Source organism: Diadema antillarum, unplaced genomic scaffold (genome assembly GCF_040938485.1).
Source record: "Diadema antillarum isolate AM-2024a unplaced genomic scaffold, OU_Dant_1.0 scf00000104, whole genome shotgun sequence".
In the NCBI taxonomy this organism is placed as follows: domain Eukaryota; kingdom Metazoa; phylum Echinodermata; class Echinoidea; order Diadematoida; family Diadematidae; genus Diadema; species Diadema antillarum.
The window spans coordinates 1,138,565-1,161,552 of record NW_027270993.1 but is presented as its reverse complement, the minus strand read 5'-3'; the positions used below and the strand labels follow the sequence as shown (position 1 = coordinate 1,161,552).

General features: G+C 39.9%; 2 protein-coding genes across 2 annotated transcripts in view; one reads left to right on the top strand and one right to left on the bottom strand.

Annotated features, from left to right (window-relative positions):
* The window catches only part of LOC139719110 (prestin-like), a 50,420-nt gene extending 35,528 nt beyond the window's left edge, over positions 1 to 14,892 (bottom strand). The window contains exons 1-2 of the mRNA XM_071630544.1: positions 14,790 to 14,892; positions 304 to 636 (exon numbers count right to left, since the gene is read on the bottom strand). Coding sequence (XP_071486645.1) covers positions 304 to 636; positions 14,790 to 14,886 — 430 coding nt within the window. The 5' untranslated portion in view covers positions 14,887 to 14,892. The remainder of the gene's footprint in view (positions 1 to 303; positions 637 to 14,789) is intronic.
* A 3,370-nt stretch (positions 14,893 to 18,262) lies between these two features.
* LOC139719097 (tumor suppressor candidate 2-like) lies at positions 18,263 to 22,510 on the top strand. Its single transcript, XM_071630532.1, has 3 exons — positions 18,263 to 18,599; positions 20,939 to 21,065; positions 21,726 to 22,510. Exons 1-3 carry the CDS (start codon positions 18,424 to 18,426, stop codon positions 21,798 to 21,800), a joined length of 378 nt encoding a protein of 125 aa, XP_071486633.1. The 5' UTR covers positions 18,263 to 18,423; the 3' UTR covers positions 21,801 to 22,510.
* Positions 22,511 to 22,988: the final 478 nt, after the last annotated feature.

Here is a 22,988-nt window from a genome sequence, read left to right as displayed (position 1 = left end):
ATCTACTGTAAGGCGAGAAATGTTCGCAGCATAAAATCTTTGCGAATTAGAGCCCACAACTTTTTTTCGCAGTATGAAATCTTAAAGAATTGCTGTTGTATTGGCATTCAAAGCATTAAGTGTAGACGTGTATTTGATTTTGCAAATCTTGGCTCTTGTGAAATTTATGATATCAAAATGGTTTTACAATGTGGTCATGACACTTTGAAGGATGTGGGTTTCTACATTTGAAGTTGGTAACAATCCTGTTGTTCACCATGTATGGCATATGATAGTTAAGTAAGACTGTCTGGGAGTACTCACCAAGGGGTATCCTGAAGATACCAACTGTTGTACCAGAGATAATGTCTGACAGCAGCCAGCCCTTTAGGTCGTACTCTGGCAGCCAGCTCAAGATGGGAACCACGGAAATGAAGAACTTTTTCACTGTGTTGCATGACAGGGACATCTTCCCACATCCTCTCCTCACCCGGGTGGCAATGTTCACCTGCTCCTTGATGGTTTCTTCATGTTCGTGCTGGAACGACTGCTCCGTGTACGCAGGTCGCGAGACGTAGACATTCCGCCGCTTGCGTAGCTCCGAGTGCAAGTCGGCATCCATGTCCCTCACCTCCTCAAAGGCGGCCATCTCTTTATCTGACAATGACATGGTATAGTGGTGTTCAGAATTAGTGACACTAGAGTTAGAGGGTAACTTAGAAGGTAATCACACAATAAATGTTAAAGCTCCAGATCCTGTTACGAGCAATTGTAAGTACTCTTCCCCAGTTCTGAGAAGGAGTACAAGTTCACAAATCCATGCCGTTGTCAACAAACTGTTAAAAACGCGACAAGAAAGGCTCTTGATTCTTCAGTAACATTGCACTGATCCAATCTTCTCTCATCTGCTCTCTAACAAAGGTTAGTTCCTGAACCACAACATGTGGTATGGTCTAGGTTAACACAAAATTTTAGGGAGTCAAAGAAACGACATGAAGTGTTTTCAGGTCAGCATCTGGATAGCTTTGAACGAGGACCGTACAGGAGTGCAAACTGGTCTGACACAGGCAGATGAAGTACTTCAAACTGGTTGAGAAAACAAGCTTGCAGCTCTAGTGAATCAGCTCATAACCTTTCCGTCTTTCTTATATCTCCATCTGACAAAGGCTACAGGTGACATGTGATTTAATCGCTCAGGAAAGCTAACTTTTCCAGAAAGTTGGGGCATCCACATGGAGATGCCAAGTATTGAGGCCCTACCTTTCTTGATTGATAACGAAAAACGAGTTGATCAAAAGTTCAGCATTGTTTTAAAGGCAGAAAGTATCAAGCTAAAAAACTCGGGAAAATGGTAGTCAATATCTGGGTGAAAGTTGCAAGGCAATAGTACCAAATATGGCAAATAACATTGCCAGAATAATTGCATAACAAGGTAAGATTTTCTTAATTTCTCATCAAATTTGTGTGACATTTTGCACTCGCCTCAGAAAAAAAAAAAAAACATAAGTCATTTGTCACTTGGCGCCCACTCACACAGCCAGCAGGCACATGTCAAATGTGCAGTTAGTCAGTTCAGTATTGTGACATCGTAACAACAGTTATATGTTCGTGAACTAGACTCCAAAGCCAATTGCAATTTGCACGCACACACACACACACACACACAAAACAAAAAACTGAAGTTATATATGTTCACTCTATTCTTTTTTTGTGAGCATGGAAAGTTCAATCATTGTAATCTTTAATGTTGCTACATATATCACAATAAAAAAGTGAATTGTATACGTGTCTAATCTTGTTCTTCACAAAGTTGGTGACTCATCTTGAATAAAAAAGCATCAACTTGCACACTTTTTTTACAATATACCTAGGTTTCTTACAATACCTGAAAATCTATAAGAATCCATAATAAAATAGACAGCTCCATGAGTGGTATCCACAATGTTGGGAGAGGTTGGCTAGAAGTGGTCGCCATAGAAACTGTTAATGTTTATACTGACACGGCATAAGGGCCCTCTAGCCTTGGCAATAAATCATGCTGCCTTGAAGAGGTTTTGAGGAATAATCCATGCAGGCAAGGGATATAGACTTCAAGCATTTCATTTTATGGAGATAAATTAGGCTCTTACAAGGTGTATGTACATGTATCAAGCACTGTTAGGCAGGGCATGTTTGTTTGTTGGTTGTTGTTTTGGGGGTTTTTTCTGAGCAGATGGCATTAGTTAGGGATAGGATAACTAAAATTTACTGAAAGATGAATATATTGCTGTTTTTTCGAAAAAAAAAGAATGAAAACAAAATTTGTGTGATTAGAACACTGTAACAATGTTTTCGTTCTTCCCCGAGGGGTACACATTACAGGGGTTGGTTACAAAACATTTTAGGCAACTACAGTGAAATGTAGGATGTACATACTGTAGTCTACTTGGTACTGGTAGCTCAAAATGTTTGTGACTGAGGTGTAGCTTTAGATGTCTTGAAGTGTAATCGTGTATATCATATCATCTAATAACCGATTAATTTGTGTTCTTATCCCTACCATAATTTATTCTGTAGCCCAAATTTCCACCTCCCCCCCCCCCCCCCCCCCCCCCCACATACACGTTTTACCCCTGTACCCTCTCAGGAATGATAATCAACAGCAGCCCCCCCCCCCCCCCCCCCATCACAATACTAGTTGCATCCACACTAGAAACAAACATCTGGGTGAAGTAATCTCATAAACATTCCCCTCTGCCCAATGACCACAGAGGGGATGTGCTGAATGGTCTATCACACATTTGACTAGTACAAGGTAAATCGACTTAATATCATTTGTTTTGTCTAAGGCTAAAGTTGACCTTTGGCTACATACACTGTATACAATTGTAGGTACAATGTAGGCAACTGTGTATGCAGTACACAGAATGTGTATCCTGGCATAGGGAAGGAAGACAAAATCTTGTGACAAGGAACTTGTGACTATCATGCCATCAGTGTACAAACTGTACATACAGACTGACCATTTCACTACCGGACGTCCGGGATCCTTTTGCCACAATTGGAGGTGTATGATTGAAAACATTGCTTATCATATATATTACAACCACTGACTACTTGGTTATTTTGGAAACAAACAAGATACAAAAATTGTACATCTTGGCCCCATTTCATAAAGAGTTGATTTCATGAAAACTCTTTGCTGGAATGATAATTGTCACAGTAACGACAAGAATACAGCTTCCTGATTGGCTGTTTGCTGTGGGAAGTTGTCATTCCAGCAAGGGTTGTCATTCTAACATCTTTTATGAAATGGGGTCCAGATCTTCCCTTAAGAAATGTTTACTCTCTTCTGACTTCTCATCAAGAGATGCAATTGAGTTAAACAATTTTGTTTTAAAAAAATGCAGCCATGTTTCAGGTACAAATTCAGATCAATCTTTTTGATTGAACATTTACTTGAGTGATATTTCTTGGTTGTGTCTGCAAGGAAGCCACAGAAAGACAAGATAGCTCTGCCTTTCTGCCACAGTTTCAATGTACCTTGTACGCATTGTCATAGTACATGTCTTTGTATTGATCCCATACGGTTGTATCAAAGACCCACTAAACAGGCAAAGATGCTGTTACAATGTACTATAAGACACTATTAGACCACCGCAACAATACTGCAGTCTAGAGTCACACAACAGAATCCTTAGATCCCTATAACCCAAGAAAGTGTTTCATCATTTGATTTACCTATAGATGTACTACTCTAGCATCTATATGTCTGCATTTGCCCTTCATTTGTTACACCAGACACGGACCCGTCATTGTCACCACTATGCTGGAGGGGCATAAAAATCCACGAAGTCCTAAGTTCTGTGTCTATTGATCAAAGTGATAACAGTATTACAAGAGAAACCAGAACCACTTACCAATTTCAATCATTTGACCGCTATAAGGGGTAAGACAAGCAATCAATGTTTACTTCTGATGCTTAAAGGGATGGTAAAGTATTGGTGGAGATGAAAATTGGGCTGTAACTTTTTTGCGAGATACCAAGAAAACATATCATAGTACAGAGCATACTATTTTCAGAGGAATTCAAAGTTTATTTGATGAAAATAGGGTTTGGAATAGCTGAAACATCCAAAAACAAAGTAAAACAAAACAATCGAAATAAAAGGTGGGTCCCACACTTTATTAAGATCACTCTGTTTTGGATATCTCAGCCATTTCAAAGCCAGTTTTCATCAAATAAACATTGAAATCCTAATGGAATTACATGCTCTTTCATATTTCATAAGAGGTTTCTCACTATATCACCAAAAAAAAAAGAAAAAAAGATAAAAACCTGAAGTTAAAGGACAAGTTCACCTTCATAAACATAAGGATTGAGAGAATGTAGCAATATTAGTAGAACACATCATTGAAAGTTTGAGGAAAATCAGACAATCCGTTCAAAAGTTATGAATTTTTGAAGTTTTTGTGTAGTACCCGCTGGATGAGAAGACTACTGCAGTGTATGAATAACTTAGATGTCACATGCGTACAACAATATAAGGAAAATATAAAGAGAATTTCACAAAATTCCATCTTTTGAAAAAAGTACACATTCCCCTGACTCGTTACCGATAAATGTTATGGGTAATATTATTCCCCCTGCCTTTAGAAAGAGGCAAGTCAATTGCTCTTTTATTATGCGACAAGAGTGAAAATATGTTGAATGTTCTTTTATATTTTCTTTATACTGTTGTACGCTTATGACTCACAAGCTGTAGTAGTCTCCTCATCCAGAGGTTCCAACACAAAAATTTAAAAAATTCATAACTTTTGCATCGATTGTCCAATTTTCCTCAAACTTTCACTGATGTGTTCTACTAATATTGTTGCATTTTCTCAATCCTTATGTTTATGAAGGTGAACTTGTCCTTTAAGTCTCAACCAAAACTATACAAAACCTTTAAAATGATTTTGATTTCTTAACAAGCATATATACTGAACCACAGGCCCCTCCCTCTCCCATCTTTCAGCACTACTTTACCAATCCAATAGCCTATACAGTAGATATCACACAGTAAGCACAGTGTTTTTTCCAGCTTCTGCTATTAAAGTACTACATTGAATTGTATGAACAGGTCAAACTCTCTTACTCAATGAATTGGCAACGCCGTCTTGCTCAGAATACTTCTATGTTTTCATAATTGACATAATAGATTAAGGGAGTGGAGCAAATTGCATGGATGGTGTACATGACAAACTACAGTCCTCAGCATTTCATTGAATTCTCTTTTTCCTACTAACTTTTCTGTCTTTTGTGGCTTCACTGGGTGTGAAAAAGTGACATTCAGAAGCCCAAGGTGTCGCATCATCAAATATTATGAGGGTACATTATGTGTTAAAAATAAACTTAAAGTACTTGTCATATTGTATCAGTTCAACTTCCAACCAAATTTAATTGTTCACATCCGCTTTTTCTTGTGACAAATGAACTGATTGCTTTACCTCAACTTTGACACATAATTAAAACTGGCTTCCTTTGTGATAGGTACATGTACATGTATGTACTGCTTAATGTGGGGTTGCATTGAAGTTGCCCACCAATGCAATATACTGTAAAAGTGGATATTTTCGCGTGACTAATTTTTTGCGCTTGGCCAGGTAAGAAGAGTTTCGCGTGTTTTTAATTTCGCGAAATTAAGACATCAGCTACGGGAACATATGGCACGCAAAAATATTCGCGTGCTTTTATTTTCGCGCTAGCTTCTGGTTGCGCGAAATCCGCGAAAATTTCAACACCGCGAAAATTTCCACTTTTACAGTAGCTGTGGAGACGCAAACTCTAAGGACAGTACACAAATAGTGACTGCTTATGAGTACAATGGACAGAATATTTCACGAGGTGAAAGATGAAATGATCCATTAAACTTGGCTGCACCTCTTTGAATGGATCAATAATTTCATCTTTCCAAAGAGTTATGTAAGTTCATGTTACGATGACACCAAGGGGCAAATAAGTTTGGTTTGGCTTTACACCCACTTCAAAGATATGTTATCCAGGGTATGTTATGCTGAAAGAGCACTACACTAGTAAAAGAGGTCTACTGGAATTTAGTGATTGTCTCTGTCACCTGTGCCAGGCCAGTACTACAGACAGGTGCTATTGCCAGAATGCGGCTGCTCACAATCGATCGCAATTGCTCCAGTCTTATTTTCTTAAAGGACTTAGGGTTAGGGTTGTGATTAGTACGACCAGATGTCGTGCAAAGCACCAAGTCTGACCTTAGCCCACTAACTTACGAGTACAGTATAGATACTTGTTTATGCTACACTGTAAGTTGTAAGTTGTGAATGTCAATATCGATAACAGACACCCATGCAAGATTAAACTGATCAAGATGGTGAATACATAGGTCCAAATAACAAACATAATGTGATGAATTAAAAATTCATATTGGTGGACAGAATGTGGTGATCTTTCAGATCTTGACTGGTACAGCCCTGTCGCGACTTCTATACACCGACAGGGTTGTGTATACTATACAATATGTAGTTAGGTTGTGACAAGGTTTTACTTTTAGGTTTACCGGTAGTTTGACGTGAGGATTAGGATAAGCGTTTTTATACGACAGCAGAAGATGATTTGTTTGTGTACTTCCCTGGTTTGTGGGTAGAATTTATGTCTGGCTTTATATAGCATGCAGATATTTCATGGGAGCAATTGTTGAATTAGACAGAACTAGAAATGTTGCTATGGCGACTGGTATGCCTCTGCCATAATGCATGGTTCTCCTACAGTAATAGGTCTATAGTACAATGTCCTGACAATGTGTGATGACATTTTCACATAATAAACAAACTATTAAAATGGCAAGTTTGTAACAAATGTGTTGCATGTTCACTTTCCTTGAACTAGGTTGAATTGGATGAATGGCTACCGGTATTTATATTGTCTAAGAGTGCCGGTATTTGGGGATTTGAGGACTTTTACTTAACTTTTGACCCTTTTATAAGTTTAAGGAAGAAGTGAAACTTTAATAGCCCTTTCACTTTACCTTTAACCTTTTGACCCTTGACCTTTTGGCAAGAAACTTTAAAGAGAATCTCTGTTGGGTAATACATGCATGCACTAAGTTTCAAGAAAAATCCTGCAGGCATTGCATAAACCTGTAAGAAGGAAATAGTGAAATTTTGAGGAGTTGACCCTGACCGTTGACCCATGACCCCTAAATTCCCTAGATAATCACTGCTGTCAGTACATGTGTACATGCATATGTACTAAGTTCCATGAAGATACCTTGAACCATTTGTGAGATTGGAGAAAAAAGTTTAACATTTTCACTTGACCTTTGACCTTTGACCTCACGACCCAAAGCTCTCTCTGGAGAATCTTTATTTGGTAGTACATGTATACACCAAGTTTCAAGAAAATACCTTCATGCATTGCATAGATATGGGGGAAATAGTGAAATTTTGAGCATTTTACCTTGACCTTTTGACCTTTGACCTTGAGCAAAAGTTGATACGCGCAACTTCGCCCACTCATACATACTGGTACATACCAAGTTCGATCATTAGGATACCTCTAATGGTTTTTTAGTTACGCTGTCCACAAAATTGATTACGGACCGACGAACAACCCTAAAACATAATGCCTCCGGCGACACTTCATGGCAGAGGCATAAAAATCCGTCTGTGCGAAGGAATCTTACCATTTTTTTACTTTTATGTGATGTAGTCTCCGCGGAACATGTCCCCGACAACAAGATACAGACTGATCTTTCGGTCAATTGTTGAATGAGCAACTGACTCATGATCATGGAACCAGCCAGGTGTGAGGGGGCTACGAGGGAAGTCAGTTCGGGAAACCCACTCACAAGGGGGGCCCCTCCTTATAAGTAACCCGTCCCCCTTGTAAGTAACCCCCGGGGCACCCCTTATAAGGAGTCTCCACGCTTTTTTGCAATGCAACGCGAAAATGAAAGGACTGCGGCAATTCGCTTGATTATGTCCATAAAGCTTCACAAGTTTCCTAGTTACTCACGAAATTTGAGCAAAATCGGTTTGAGGCATCATATCTAAAATCATGGATTTAAATGCGATGTCAAATGACCCATGCGAATGCTGAAATGCGAGCGATTACTGGCATGAGTGTCGCCAGGCGCGGCGGCGCGGCAATGCTTGAGTGCAGACGTGGCGACTGAGTACGTACTCAGTCGCCACGTCTGCACTCAAGCATTGCCGCGCCGCCGCCGCAGTCCTTTCATTTTCGCGTTGCATTGCAAAAAAGCATGGAGACTCCTTATAAGGGGTGCCCCGGGGGTTACTTATAAGGGGGACGGGGTTACTTATAAGGGGGACGGGTTACTTATAAGGAGGGGCCCCCCTTGTGAGTGGGTTTCCCGAACTGAAGTGAGGAGGATCGGACAGCACACCCTCGTGCCTCAGGGCCAGGGCTCGGGCAAGGGATCAACGGAGAAGCAGCTTCCGTGTTAACCGTTACGTCCTGCGAAGTCACCCACATCAACGTGTTTGTCCAACAACACACTCGCACTCACGGACGCAGACATTAGCTAGGGTCTCCGCGAAACAAATCGTGCCTTGCACCTTGCCTTTGTGTTAGTCACTTCCAAAAGGTCCTCTACCGATTAATAGAGCTGGAAGTATAACTTGGGTTACAACGAGAGTGGACGGGAGTAAAGTTACCGTAATTACACAATTTGAATTAGTTTTGAAATGTAGATTTGAAAGTCATGCTGCGTTTGATGTCCACTGTATGCTGGGGGAGATCATTCCAGAATTTCACAGCTTCAGGGAAAAAGGATTCTGCGAATGGTGTTGATGAGCACTGAAAGTTACAACTGCTTCTTGTGTGTTCTACTTCTTAGACTCTTCTTCTGAAGATAGTCTCCTGGTGGTAGATAAAGTTCTGCATGGAGTATCTTATGGAGTGTGGTTAGCCTTTGGATTAGGCGTCTTTTCTCTAGTCTATGCTCTCCCATTTGAGTGACTAAAAGAATCATTTGAATTGAATTGAAAAGAAGCACATAGGATCTAGCAAGGTTCTTTTCTAGCAGTATTCCAACACAAAGCCTTCCTTGTTTGACCACGCTTCACATACAAAATCAACCACGCCAGAATAGATTCCTACCTTCTTCGTAGAGTTTATATCCGGTTGTCAATCACAGCCTGGGCCCATTCATTCCTGTAGTCCAAGGTACGGTGATGTGATGTATGATCACAAGACGACGGGATTATGTAGTGGTCGGACTAGGGCTCGTTTCATCAACGAGTTCGTCGGAGGTTTTCACCGACAAATTTGCTATCAGCCAATCAGACGCAAGGATTTAAGTAGCTTTTAACATTTGTCGGTGTAAATCACCGACAAAAAGTTTCATGAAACGGTCCCCAGGACTGTCACTGGCTGGCAGAGTATGGCGTATTGCTTTACAACAGGTTACACACAGTTCTCTGCTTCTAGCACGCATTGGCTGTGGTATCCGTACTTGCATTTGAACAAACCTTACTTGTTCATTTTACAACCACTACCAGGTACTAACGTTACTAGTGGTCCTAAAGTACCAACTGAGAGATGATACCAGCACCCATCGCAACAACTGTTTCTATAATACAACAGCATCTAAGGTATAGAATACTACTAGAATCACGTGAACGTATAGCTACGTACGTGCATATATGGCCCCTTTAGCTTTGACCTCCACTCCTGCACTAGTACTGGTCGTACCGGTACAATAATGTTGATTGGTGGTCGTATCGAGGTGGGAGTGTGTAGCATGGGTTGTCGCACGCGCTTCCCGTTTTATACCCCGCGATGTTATGGCGAAATCCCACTCTGATGAAATCGCGGTCCACGTGTGTTGTGTGTTATGAACTAGTCACAGCATTGTACACACGGTGTACTAAGGCACAGGGCGCTTAGTTCAAACAGGGAGGTGAGATCACCTCCCTGGTTCAAACAAGGAGGTACTACACTAGGCGAGCGCATAGACACCTGTCTTTCATTTTTTGTCGTTTGATCGAAAGTCACGCAGGAGCGTGCAAGATGTTGATTTTTAGAAAACACCGCATAAGGAGTTTAATATGTAGATGGTTTGTGGCTCCATTCATCCATCAATTATTTCTTGGTATCATTGATGAAGTGCATTTTCCTCTATTTGAATAATGTTTCTTTCTCCATTCTGCTTTTTCTTTTTTTTTTCATTACTCTTTGATTATTCATCCATGTAAATGTAATGTATTTAATAAGCTCCATTATTCAGGTTGATTTCAATGTAGTAGGCCTATCAGTCAAGTACCAGAAAGCACATGCTCACTGACTTCGATAAGATTAGATCGGAATTATTAACTTTCTCTGATGAATACTTCAGAATCATCCTGATACTCAGCTGTTAATCAGAACTGGGAAGCCAAAATCGAAATTGCTTTATCTGAAAGAAAAGCATATTCCTAGTAAGATGAGTAGTACCAGGTTCAACATATATCTTACATCACACGAGAGATCAAAGGTAAAATCAGACAGAAACACCGTGCGTACAAACGAGCTATGAATAGCCAGATGCAGGAGGACTGTCCAGAGCCTCTTCAAGAAACTAAGATCCCAAGTTCACAAATCTCTCCGTTCTGCCAGGAGGAGATATCTAAATGAGGTAATGAGTTTGAGAGAAAAACCCAAAGCCTTTTATCAATACGTTAAAAGGCTTAGGCAGGACTCCACTGGTATTCAACAACTTTTCCACAAAGGATGTCCTAAAGCCTCTAGTCAAGAAAAGACAAACATCTAAGGCTCCAGTCACTTCGAATCAGTCTTCACTTCTGAACCAGACACTCCCCTACCTAACATCCTTCCTTCCAAGTATCCATCTACTGAGGAAATAGTTGTTCATGCAAACGGTGTTGACAAAAATCCTCTCGGAGGATTTGATCCTATTAAATCAACTGGTCCCGACAACATCCCAGCCATCCTTCTGAAGAGGTAGCCTCTGAAGTCAGCCCTATTCTCTCCAATATCTACAACCAATCACTAAAATCTGGCGAACTACCCAAGGATTGGAAGAAGGCCCATGCTGTTCCGGTCTTCAAGAAAGGCGAAAAATTACAGACCGTATTCCCTTACCCAGCATTGCCTGTAAGACCCTAGAACACATTGTTCTGTGATGAAACATCTCGACACCTACTCCATCCTTTCTTCCTGTCAGCATGGATTCAGAAGGAAACATTCCTGATGATCTCGCCAATTCATACAGGAAGAAGAAGCAAGTTGATATGATCATGCTGGAAATCTCAAAGGCCTTCGGCAAGGTTCCACACAAACGCCTTATATTCAAACTCATACACAATATGAATCCAAAACCAAAACCTTATGTGGATACAAGACTTCCTCTCCAACCGTCAGCAGTCTGTAGTCATAGAAGGTGCCACCATCCAGGGTTTCCTTCATCACCTCAGGTGTTCCCCAGGGTCCCGTTTTGGGTCCTACACTTTTTCTTCTCTACATTAATGACCTGCCCGAAGTAATCTCATCTACAACCAGACTTTTCGCCGATGACTGCATGCCTATATACCGGGAAGTCAGCAGTAGCACAGACTCCCGGATATACATCTTGGTGTCACTCTATCTAATGACTTCAAGTGGTCATCACATATCTCAGCAATCTCCATGAAAGCTAATCAACAACTTGGTTTCATCCGGCGTAACACAAGGTTCTTCCCTCAGTCATTCAGGGAGGCAGCTTATAAGTCCCTTATACGACCTCACCTACTAGTATATTGCTGTAGTGTCTGGGACCCACATGATGGCCACGGATATTCAAAAACTGGAAAGGATTCAACGCCAAGCAGCTCGCTTTGTCACAGCTGATTATAGAAGAACGAGCAGTGTGACCAGCATGATCAATAAGTAGAAATGGCCCAGCCTATCTTCAAGATGTACTGTGAGCAGACTTACTTTATATGGTGTACAGAATCATGAACGACCTTGTTGCAATTCATCCAAATACATTTTTTACCATTAACTCGTCTAAAACCAGGAAAAATCACGACATGTGCTTCCAAACATACCGCCCTATAGGGGCAACATCGACAAATTTGCATTTGCCCAGAGATCCATACCTGAGTGGAACAAACTTCCAAACTCTGTAGTTTGTGCAGTCTCATCTGAGCAGTTCAAGGAACTCTTAATGACCCACTTTAAAATCGTATCTTGTGATCAAGCCCACACCCCTCCTCTCATCGTGCACACAAGTTGTGTTCATCTCCGTGATAGGCTGCATTTTATAGCCCTTTGAAGATTATAGAAGAAGAAGAAGAAGAAGAAGAAGCTCTCGAATTACAAACAATCTGCCCATTTAATCCAGGATGTTACACATCTTTCTGTTTTGTTTTGTGCTTTTTTTTTCGATCAGGAATCATGCAGCCCAGTGTGCTTTGATAGGCTTAATACTTCTCCAATTAAAAGTGGTATATGACAGTGGCCTTTGTGACCCCTCCCAATTGAGAGGGGTTGGGAAGGGGTAAAGATTTCCAAAGACTCAGTTTGGAAGGGAAAAACTTTATATTTCGGGCTATACAATCGAATTTGATTTTAATTGTAGTGCCACAATAGTGATGATGGGGCCCAGAGTCGTATGGGCCCTTCGAAGCAAAAAATAATGTACCCCCGGATGTTTTAATCATAGTACTTCGCACTGATTTTTTTCACTATGTTTAATTCCCTAGAAATTTGCTTTTAAACGCTCTATAAACGCGACTTTTGTACTGTTTTTTTAAACAAAAAGTCCCTATACCGTGCATGGGAGGGGGATATCCCCCTCCCACACCCTTCCCCCTCCCCCCCCCCCCCCAACCCGGTCGCTTTGCTCCCTCGCCGAGGATCTCACACCGTCACATAAAATAATGTACCCCCCCCCCGTGTTAATCATAGTACTTCGCACTGATATTTTTTTCACTATGTTTAATTCCCTTTGCTTTTAAATGCTCTATAAACGCGACTTTTGTACGTGTTTTTGCAAAAAGTCCCTACCGTGCCACACCTTCCCCCGCTCGGTCGCTTTGCTCCCTCGCCGAGGATAAGCGTGGGCACCAAAGTGACAAGTTAATCTTTATATGGTGTAATTCCACAGCATATTCTGTGAACTAATACTGCAGAAATATTAGGCTGTTGTTGTTCGATTTAAAATATGGAGAGGATTTTGTCACTTATTCATATATGCGCCGACAAACGAAACCTTTAAACTTTAATTTGACAATAAATTCATTTTCTTTTCTTTCAATACCAGGCATATTGCGGTCAGCATCATCATTTTATATTATCCTCGCTATTTATAGTAATTTCTTGAATTCTCCTCGCTATTTATAGTAATTTCATTGCGGGGCTATATTGTTTCTCATTATACATCTCGGATAAAAACGACCCATGTTAATGCCATATAGGTCTACACACTCGTTATTAGAACGAATCTAAACGAGTCTTGACTATCAGTTTTGAGAAGATCCGACAAGGATAGGGTATATTCTTTTGCAACGCCCGAGAAAGAATATCAACTTTGACAAGAATTGCGAGCAGTATTTCATTCAGGTACATGAACACATTAGGTCTAGATTGATTGTATCAAGCTATAGAGTTAGAGGAAGTTGAAAAATGGGAAGATCTCTGCGCATCTCTGACTATTAAGGGTCCAGTTTACCTTTGGGAGCAGTGATTTTATTTTATTTTTTCAAGACATCACATTTGATGCATTATATGTAGGTCTGTTAATATCACAAAACATCCTACCATATACAATTTTTGTAATAAAGCCTAAAATATAAGGAGATATCAGTATTTTTCTCATTAAACCTTAACTGTAGACAGTTTAGTCTGGAAACATTTTTATTACAACTATTGTTCACATTTTGTGTATTTAACAATACTTAACATCGATAATACGGATTCAAATTTTTACAGTGGTTGTTTCTATCCCTAACTCACATTTTAGCACTATTTTAAAGCACTATTTAATATTGCTGGATTTTTGTTTCATCTGAAAATGGTAAATTATGTCTTTAATGCATCGCATACACAGTGCAAGGCGGCGAGTTGGTGATTAAGAGCACCCTTTACCCTTTCACCACTGGAAATTCGCTCTGTGATGATGGTGATGATGATGACGATGATGGTGACAGAAACAAAGAAGAATGGTGAATAAAACATCAAAGGAGCTGAGCTGCGATCTATTATACAACAGTTCTCCGGTATGAAAATCTATGCCTTTGAGCCATCGCTCCCAAAATTACGAAAGTTTTTGCGAGCAACACAATATTTGAGAACAACAGTATTTTGTAAAAACCCTAAAAACATGTAATATTTCAAGTCTTATGTTGCCGCTTATCGACAACCAACCAATTAGTTATTTAAAATTTAGGTGACGACAAACGCACTAGTGTAACTTTCAGAAATTACGCATCTCTTATTCCGTGTGAACGTTTTAAAGCCAATTAAGGCTTAGTATGAAAATTATCATTAAGCTCAAATCGTACACTGAAATTCTGACTACATCACACAAATTCACAAAATCCTGAAAGTCACTTTAATTCTCACATTGTTCTCATAAAATAAATTTGCAGTGATGAGAGAATGCAAAGAATCGAATTCCTGTCTGAATATATAGTATAGTGCTCGAGCGCGAAGCAAAATGATATTATTATACGTCTGTTGAGAATGATAAGGGCGTTAAGTTGCCACTAAACCCAAGTGTTCAAGACAACTTAACGCCCTTCTCATTCTCAACAGATTGGCCACACCGTCTAATTTAAGGATCGACACATTTCACCTTTTAATAGGTACATACCTCCAAATGTCCTGTTCGGAAGAAAATTGAAGTTTAAAGATCCTAAAGGTACGAGGGGCATGATGCAAGTTATACGACATCTATAATCAATGGACATCTGATGTTAACAACTCTTCTCCCTGCGTTTCCTCCTCCGCCTTCTCCTTCGTCTTCAGTTTGTTCTGCCTCCTGCAGATCCTGGAGATTAATAATGACTTGGATGTGTGTATTAGTGTGTGTGTGTGTGTGTGTGTGTGTGTGTGTGTATGCGTGAGAGCTGTGTGTTTGTAACACGAGCGGTAGTTTTCCAAGAATTATACTAGTACTGTACGAGGTTCAGCTTCTGGTTGAATATATTGCCATGGAGAGGAAAATTCCATGTTTATAATGTTGTATGAAAAAAATGTCTCATCCATCACGTCTTCCTCCCATGGCCACAAAAGCCTTTTAGATGCCTATTGGTATGCCGTGAATTGTTGGTACAGGTGATAGCCTATGTTGCTACGGGTGCACGCCTCTACTGTCTATAAGTAAACCTCATTCATCTGAATGTTTGAGCAATGATGGCATACCGCTGATTCCAACAGTGAGGTTCAAGAGATGAAGTTCCAACTGCTGTGATTAATCAAACAGCTGTCATTTTTTCCCTATATGGATGCTCAAAACAATGTCACAGGTGCCCTATAATAATATAGTGCCTATATTATGATGATTGGGGTTCGATGCCGCCATCTTTCTGAGTAATCTAAAGAGATTCAACAATAAAGAAGTTGAACTTAATCAAATTAGAATGATAAAGCATAGGCCCTATTATGACACAAAAAGTCAATCCATCAATATGTGCACAAAACGTAAATCTTGAGCTGTATACTGAAAGTGTTCGAAAATTGTATCCTCCTGCCAAAGCCAATTTATCACTTTTCAGACTAATTCTGACAAATGAAATAGATAATGTGATATGTATTATCTTCGAATATAGTTCTTTATAAACTGATATATATCACAGCAGTATCCAGACATTGTCATATTCGAGTTATTATGAGGTATAATTTAGCAATATTTGCGCAATTTCTATAAATTCGCGTATTTCTTCCCATGTGGGGCAGCTCCGGTTTGGCACATACTCCAAACAATTTTGTGTGCAGCATGGTGGCATCAAACATAATATCGATTGGGTTCGACTGCATTATTGTGCTGTGATTCCATCTCCGCAGAACCTCATTTTTGATTCCTTAAACTTCCGTACATCCAGGAAAATTTTAAGAAGAAGAAAAAGAAGTAGAAATGGGGAGGCCTGAGATTTTGACATACACAAAAATGTGAATATTACAGCAGCTGGAGAAAATAACGTGTCCACATTGATTGACGGGAAGTGATTGAGTCTTGTAGTCCCTTATTTTCCGAGATAAGAGTGCAAAGTGAATGAGAGAAAGATCTAAGAAATGCTGTCGATGCGAGAAGCTCAAGCTCCTTGGTATATAGAGAAGATAGATAGACTTACTATTACAGCAACACGGAAATCCTGGCTCCGAAACGCTACAATATATACTTAACAGGATGTAACCATAGCATCTCTCCTTCAAAGAAAACAGCTAAATACTTTCCGCAGATTTGCCTTTGTTAATTTCTTGATCCCTTGTCAGCATATGGCCGTGTGACTACTACGTTCAAAGTCATATAAATTACTGAAAATGAAAACAATGCTCGTGACAAGATAGTGTGTTCACAGATTTCACTGAAACAAAAACGATTTTTAGTTCATACAGATTTTGCCTGTATTTTGTGGATTTCGTGAGAAATCATTATTTTGGAAGCAAGAAATACCAAGACAAACTATTAAACTGAGACTGCACAATATAACACGTATGTTTTTGAATGAGCTATTCATGAAAACATAGTTTATTTTCAAATATACTACATATTCGATAAACATTCATCTTCCATCGAATATTATGTGTCGAGTATAGGGGCCTACTGCTTAGTATGCAATCGAAGAAACCTCGTTTCATGCTCACATCATCCGCACCACTGTCCGCACACAATCATCTTGCTGTACAGTACGAACTGAAAGAGGGCGCTGTTCACATTCTATCCTAGGAGACTTCAAGGCTCTGTCTATCCTGAGACAGAATGTGTTAGCCTTATTATGCTTGTCATTCTGATGAAGATTCTGCTAAGGATCGAAAGCTCATCACTCCATTTTTTATTTTTATTTTAACCATTACGATGGTTAAGAAATTACGTGCAAAGGGTCTATAACGCCCGCGTAACCTCACCACAGACCTAATGGTGTAGTGACTGGCAAAATGTTTTGAACATAACACCTCTAACTTGACAAGCTACTTTGGCACTTAAAAAATTACTGTATGCTTAGTATACTGTCAATATTTTAGGAGGCTGATCATCACATCAAATTCGTTGTTCATGTGATAGGGCACCCAAGAAGATAAGAACATGTCATTATTCCTGGTATTAATATAGAATGTAAAAGCGCAACTTATTTTCACGTTTACTTTTCTTACTAAAAAACAACACAGTCATATAAAGTATATGCCAAACAAACATAATCAGTTGTACTTTCATGAGCCCGGGTCATAAGCTTGGGACGTAAGATAAGCTATGGAAATTAAAAGTTCCACTTCATATTTTCATACAACCGCTCTGTGGATGCTGTTCTTTTGGTTTTTTTTTTTATTTGATTTCGTATTTCTTATTGCAATGTCCCTCCCCCCCCCACACACACACAAATTACTCCCCGTGATTCTAAATTATCATTATCCAGTCGAAAATAACACAAAATTGACAAAAAAAAAATATTTACCCGATTGCTTATCCATGTAATGCGGAAATGCCTAACACAAACATGGGATCGAAGTGAAGATGATTTCAATTAAAACGAACTGATTTTCTTCATCTAATTAACGCCCTCTTTCTCCGACCCCTTATAGGCTGTTATGTTGGGACCTATTTAGCACCTAAAGATTCCTCGAGTTAACAGTTAGGCCAACTCTCAATTAGTTGATGTCTGAAGTCTCCATGATGCCAAAGTTATGATTTTGCCTTAAAAAGCCAATGAAATTTAGTGAGCATAAGTAGTAAACTTTTGCGCCATTATAACATCATCCGGCCACCACACTCATCAAAACTTGTGAACAGTAAAGATGTCACCAATAATTTCATTTAGGTCCGACATTCGCGAAGATTCTACAGTTCTTTTTATCTGAAATATTACTTTTTATAAAATTATCATCTATAACTTCTCTGTATCCCGCTCATATCTTTCGACCTCCATTGAATTAAATACCCAATCTTTATGCGTGCCATGAAAGGGAATGTTGTTGCATAAACATTACAGACATTTTGCTTTCATCAGAATTCAATGTCAAAATTCATTCTTTCCAAGCGTGCCAGAACGCGGAGCTTTGAATGAGAAGATAAAATTGCGCGCATGAAAGATACCATAGACAAATCGTAGGTGTATGATTAACCAATACCTCTCACAGTGCGAAGCTCGTTAAGAAACGTAATGTATAATGCCTGATTTAGTCATTATCAGGTCCAAATAGGGAAAGAGTTGCATTATTCCTTCTTGAAGATTATGAAGAACACATCTTAGAGGTAAAGAGTGCGCCTTATTACAGCAAATTACCTCACAATGGGCAGCAGGTCATCGTCGCTTATGCAGAAGGTTGTTTCGCCGGTGTCGCAATACATGGGTTACGGCCACTCGACGGTAAATGACAACACAGATAGCGGTAGTGAAGCCAGTGAGAATGGAAGACCGTTCAAAGTGAGGAAATTGGCGAATCCATTTGTTTTAACCAGAACAAGGTAAGCAGAAATAATTGCAAGATATATGTACAAGATTTATGTATATGGGACAGGTAGCTGCAAGATATAGCTTTGATGAGTAAACGCATGTTTGGAATTAATATTACTGCGACCAGCCCCATACACGCGTAGTTCCCCACACACAGTATCTAAATTTTAATTGTAAATAATTTTACAAGGGGAAGGAACGCCCGGGGGCGCGGGGTTAGTTTGGATTATGTCGACTCCTATCGCTTAGTCTGCAATCTTACTGAATTCTTGTCAACTGAAACGTTGATTCAATGACAATGCTGTTCAATGAGGGGATCAAGATTGACAAGAACTTACGCTAGATCTGTTCATATAGGCATGCCTTATCATGCTTATTAACCCTGGCCTGGGGTGCTGCAGTGCATGCTTCGCATTTGGGCTGCAGGTAACTGCGACAGCCGCCACACTGCGTGTGGTGGCTGCGCCGTGCTCCCATCCAGATCTTCATGTTGAACAAACGGGTGCCTTTGCGGCGCTATATTTCCTTAATTTTTCAACAGAAACTACTAGGAATACTTACATGGGTCGATGAAACCTAAATGACTATCATCGGCGACTGTTTGATGCATTTCATTGCTTGTGATGCACAAAATGATGTCTTATAAGCAGCTCACCGATGTTCACAGAATTCACAATCACTTGCACAAGCGCACAGAATACTTGAACTGTATTGCTAGCCTTTTGTCAAGGCCCTCTCGCTGTAACGGAAGAGCGAACGGACGAGCAAAGCTAGTCCATCCGAGCGCACAGTGCTACCCCACTTGGCTGGGCTCTCCACACCATATAGCGAGAGGGCCTTGACAAAAGGCTACGTATTACTTGCTACAGACGTAAATATTCATAAATGAATGATACACGCAAAAAAAATAAAATAACAACAACAACATGCTGCTGCAATTTTTTTTTTCCGTACCCTTAATACGCAGAAGAAATGTGTTCCAGTAATGCTGCTTGAATCGCTTACAAAATAATAATAAAATGTCTTGATCATGCACATCAATTAGGTCTTCACACTGAGTTCATGAATATTCATTTACAATGTTACTAGTATTATGTACATCGACGATGCGGCCGATGGGGGGGGGGGGGGGGGGACAAGGAAAAAAGAAAAACAGGCGAAAATACTAGCAATAAAAGCATCAACATTAACTTGTCCTTTTAATACGATTATATAATCGAGACAACTATAAAAATTACAGTACTGTACTACAGTATTGCAAACATTGAAAATGAACTGTTTGATGCATATTCATTTCACCTTGTAATTATGCACTGAGTAATTATGCATTATTCATATCCTTGAGCTTCCCTACCGATGACGTCATTATTTACGCATGCGTAGATGCGTGCAAATGTATACACGTTCAAAATGACAGCAAGGCTCTCCTCACTGGGGCAGGTCGCTTACTCCTAAAAAATGTGGAAAATTTTGCAGTTTCCAGATGAATTGGTGAGAAGAACCAAGCCAATGAAGTAATCTGTACTTCAATTTTGATTGTTACTGTGTTCATTATCGAAATTTACTTATTGTTTATTTGTGAAGTCGCCGCATGTGGCAATAGGGGAGCTATTCGTTATTCTCACATAAGCGAAACTGCGGGGAAGCCGCCAGGACCGCGCCTGGTGGCACGGTCTCCGGGGCTAGGCTGCAGGCTGCTCGCAGTTAGGTAGAACTTTAATAGAAGGTGCTCAAACTGACTTTTGCTTGAAAGTCAGCAGACTGGATTGAAGTACAGTAGACTTATTTGGCACTAATCATAAAAAAGGCTTCAGCCACAAGAGAAAGGGGATGGCATTGGGGCATACAACATGTGGAAGCTAGATATCAAAATTATGCAGCTACAACTGTATACAGTGTTGAAAGTGAACATCAAGATGAAAAACCTTCTGAACCTTCTGAACCTTCTGAAAGTTATAGCCAGCACGTTCACAAGGTGGGAGTTGCTTAATTTACTGAAAACAATGACGATAACAACCATCACTGCACTGATAACCAGGGCCATATGGCTGCTATTACTAGAAGTAGAATTAATGGATCATTTAGAGTGAATGCAATGCACTGCATGAGTGAATGCTGGTAGGTCCTTTCAGTGTCACAGAACTAACACAGGATGTAATACTGAATATAGTGTGAGAGCAGATGATATATGCTATTCGTTAGCATACAAATCATTCCTTTGAAAAGCTATGATTGGGATAGATCAAATTCATATTCCTATATTACAAACAAGTTTTTAGATATTTCTAACACCTATTTGACAGCGTTGTACTCATTTTCTTTTCTTTCTTTTTTTCTTGATAATTTGAAGTTCCATGTATATAGATGAAGATGGTCAGGTGGCGCATGAGTTCTATGAGGAAGCACCAGCAAAGAGCAAGAAAAATGGACGAAGGCGAGTCGGCATGAGGAGAATATACCGCAATATCGTTCCACAGGTAAAACAACAAATGCTGGCAAAAGCATCATCAATGACATGCAAAACATTACACTGCTGATGTTGAGTAAGGTGCTTGACTTCAGAGATGCTACATAGCCTTGATTATCAAACATTAATCTGAAAAAAGGGTAAGCAAACCAGAGGCATGTTCACCTCTAGTCAGACACCTAGAGATGCCCTTCTCTTAAAGATGTTAATTAATCAAAGAAGTCTGTGAATACGTGAGACTTATTTTGCACCATAGATGTACAAGGTGAATTTCCAGTGAACACCATAGTTCATAGTTTTTGTCTTTGTATATTTTGTATTGTTTTCCTTTTTAGGTTCTAGATATGGTGATAATATATACTGCTCAAAACCATTTGGCCTCAGAAATGTTGTCATAGGAAGAGTGACTAGTGAAACAGAACAATCTTAAAATAAATAAATTCTTGCATTGAGTTGTATTTATTGCAACTGATTGACAGTCTTCTATCTTGGAATCATTCTACTGGTTTCTTCAGTACCTGTAAGCGTGGCTTGTACTTTGTTGATGAAGTTGAATACACTTTGCAAATTTGTGTATGTTTGTGCCAAAACAGCAACGGGGTCAATTGAGGAAAGCTGCTACTAGTGTGACCTATTGTGCACACTGTTTCTTGCATTTTTGCGATTACAGGGAGAGGTTGAGGTGGACCCACCAAGGTTGAGAGGGGAGCTCCCTGCAGTAATGTGGGAGCTGCGAAGTGCATGACACAGGAGACATCCTAACTACACTGGCTGGAGCTCAACCCGATCAGGAGACTGTGTATGTAGTTTGCAGCAGTACAATGAAGTACATTGACTTGAACTCCAAGAAAGTGGAAATCCTGACCGTCTCAAATAAGCCGAGGGAGAATCAGTAGACATGTATGAAAGATATCAAGGTGCTGTGCTAGGGGAGGATAAAGGCATGCAGAGAGTAGGATGCTCCATCTGTCAGCAAGTCATCCTTGGAAAACGCAGCAGCCCGCGACCATTTCATTGTGACGGGCCCACAGTGCGGAACCTGAAACTAATGTTGAAAGGAAAGCTACCTGGGTAATGACCAAAGGCAGAGTTCTAGCTTGTGTTTGATGGCTTGCTTTGAGAAATATAGATTCACAACTCTTTGCATTTGATGCACATTGAGGTAGATAGGGAAATTGCCTCTCTAGAGTTAACACAGTTCTACATTCTCATTGACCAAGCTCTGAAAGAGTCCACTTCCCCTGTGACAACTAGATCTTGTTTTGTGACTTTGTGTGATATCTGTTTGGCGTCAGTGTCAAATATGCTGTCGCGTGGTGTAAAGATTTTGTCACTCTGTGGTCTGCAATAATTCTGGACAAATGAAAGACCCACCTGTGCTAATCTGTGTGTGCCCTCTGTAGCTTGGAGAAATGAGGACAATGCTACGACATATGAGAAAAAGAAATGTTTAATGACTGGGTACATTTTTTTTTTTTCATCAGTTTGTGTTCGAGTGCTCTCTGGCGCAGAACAGATGCGGTAAGGTACTGTATGCTTTTGGACCACATCAGGAGGTGGTCCACTTTTGGACTGGCACGGTTTGGTTCGCTTTGGGAGAGCTCCTTTTGTTGGTAACCATGACATCATGCTTGTTGTAGAATGCTTTTATGTGAGCAGTTCGTTACTTTAAACTTACCAATGATCAAACCTAGGGTTGAGTGATGAGGTGGTTCAATCAACACACTAGTTAATGATTCTGGGCTTGTTCGTACAATCATCTCAATGCCAGGGTATCAATTTGATATATACAGAAATGAATGGACTGCCAGTATTCATAAGCATTGTACTTCATTCATTGTCAATTATTGAATGCAGTCACAGTCTGCAGACAGAAATGTGCACATGTGTTTGTGTAATGCGAGGATGTTGCTTTATGAATGTATTAAGGTGA

Coding starts and splice junctions, on each gene's coding strand:
- LOC139719097 (XM_071630532.1), top strand. CDS start 18,424: ATGGGCAGCAGGTCATCGTCGCTTATGCAGAAGGTTGTTTCGCCGGTG. Junction 18,600..20,938: donor TTTGTTTTAACCAGAACAAG/GTAAGCAGAAAT, acceptor GATAATTTGAAG/TTCCATGTATATAGATGAAG. Junction 21,066..21,725: donor ACCGCAATATCGTTCCACAG/GTAAAACAACAA, acceptor TTGCGATTACAG/GGAGAGGTTGAGGTGGACCC.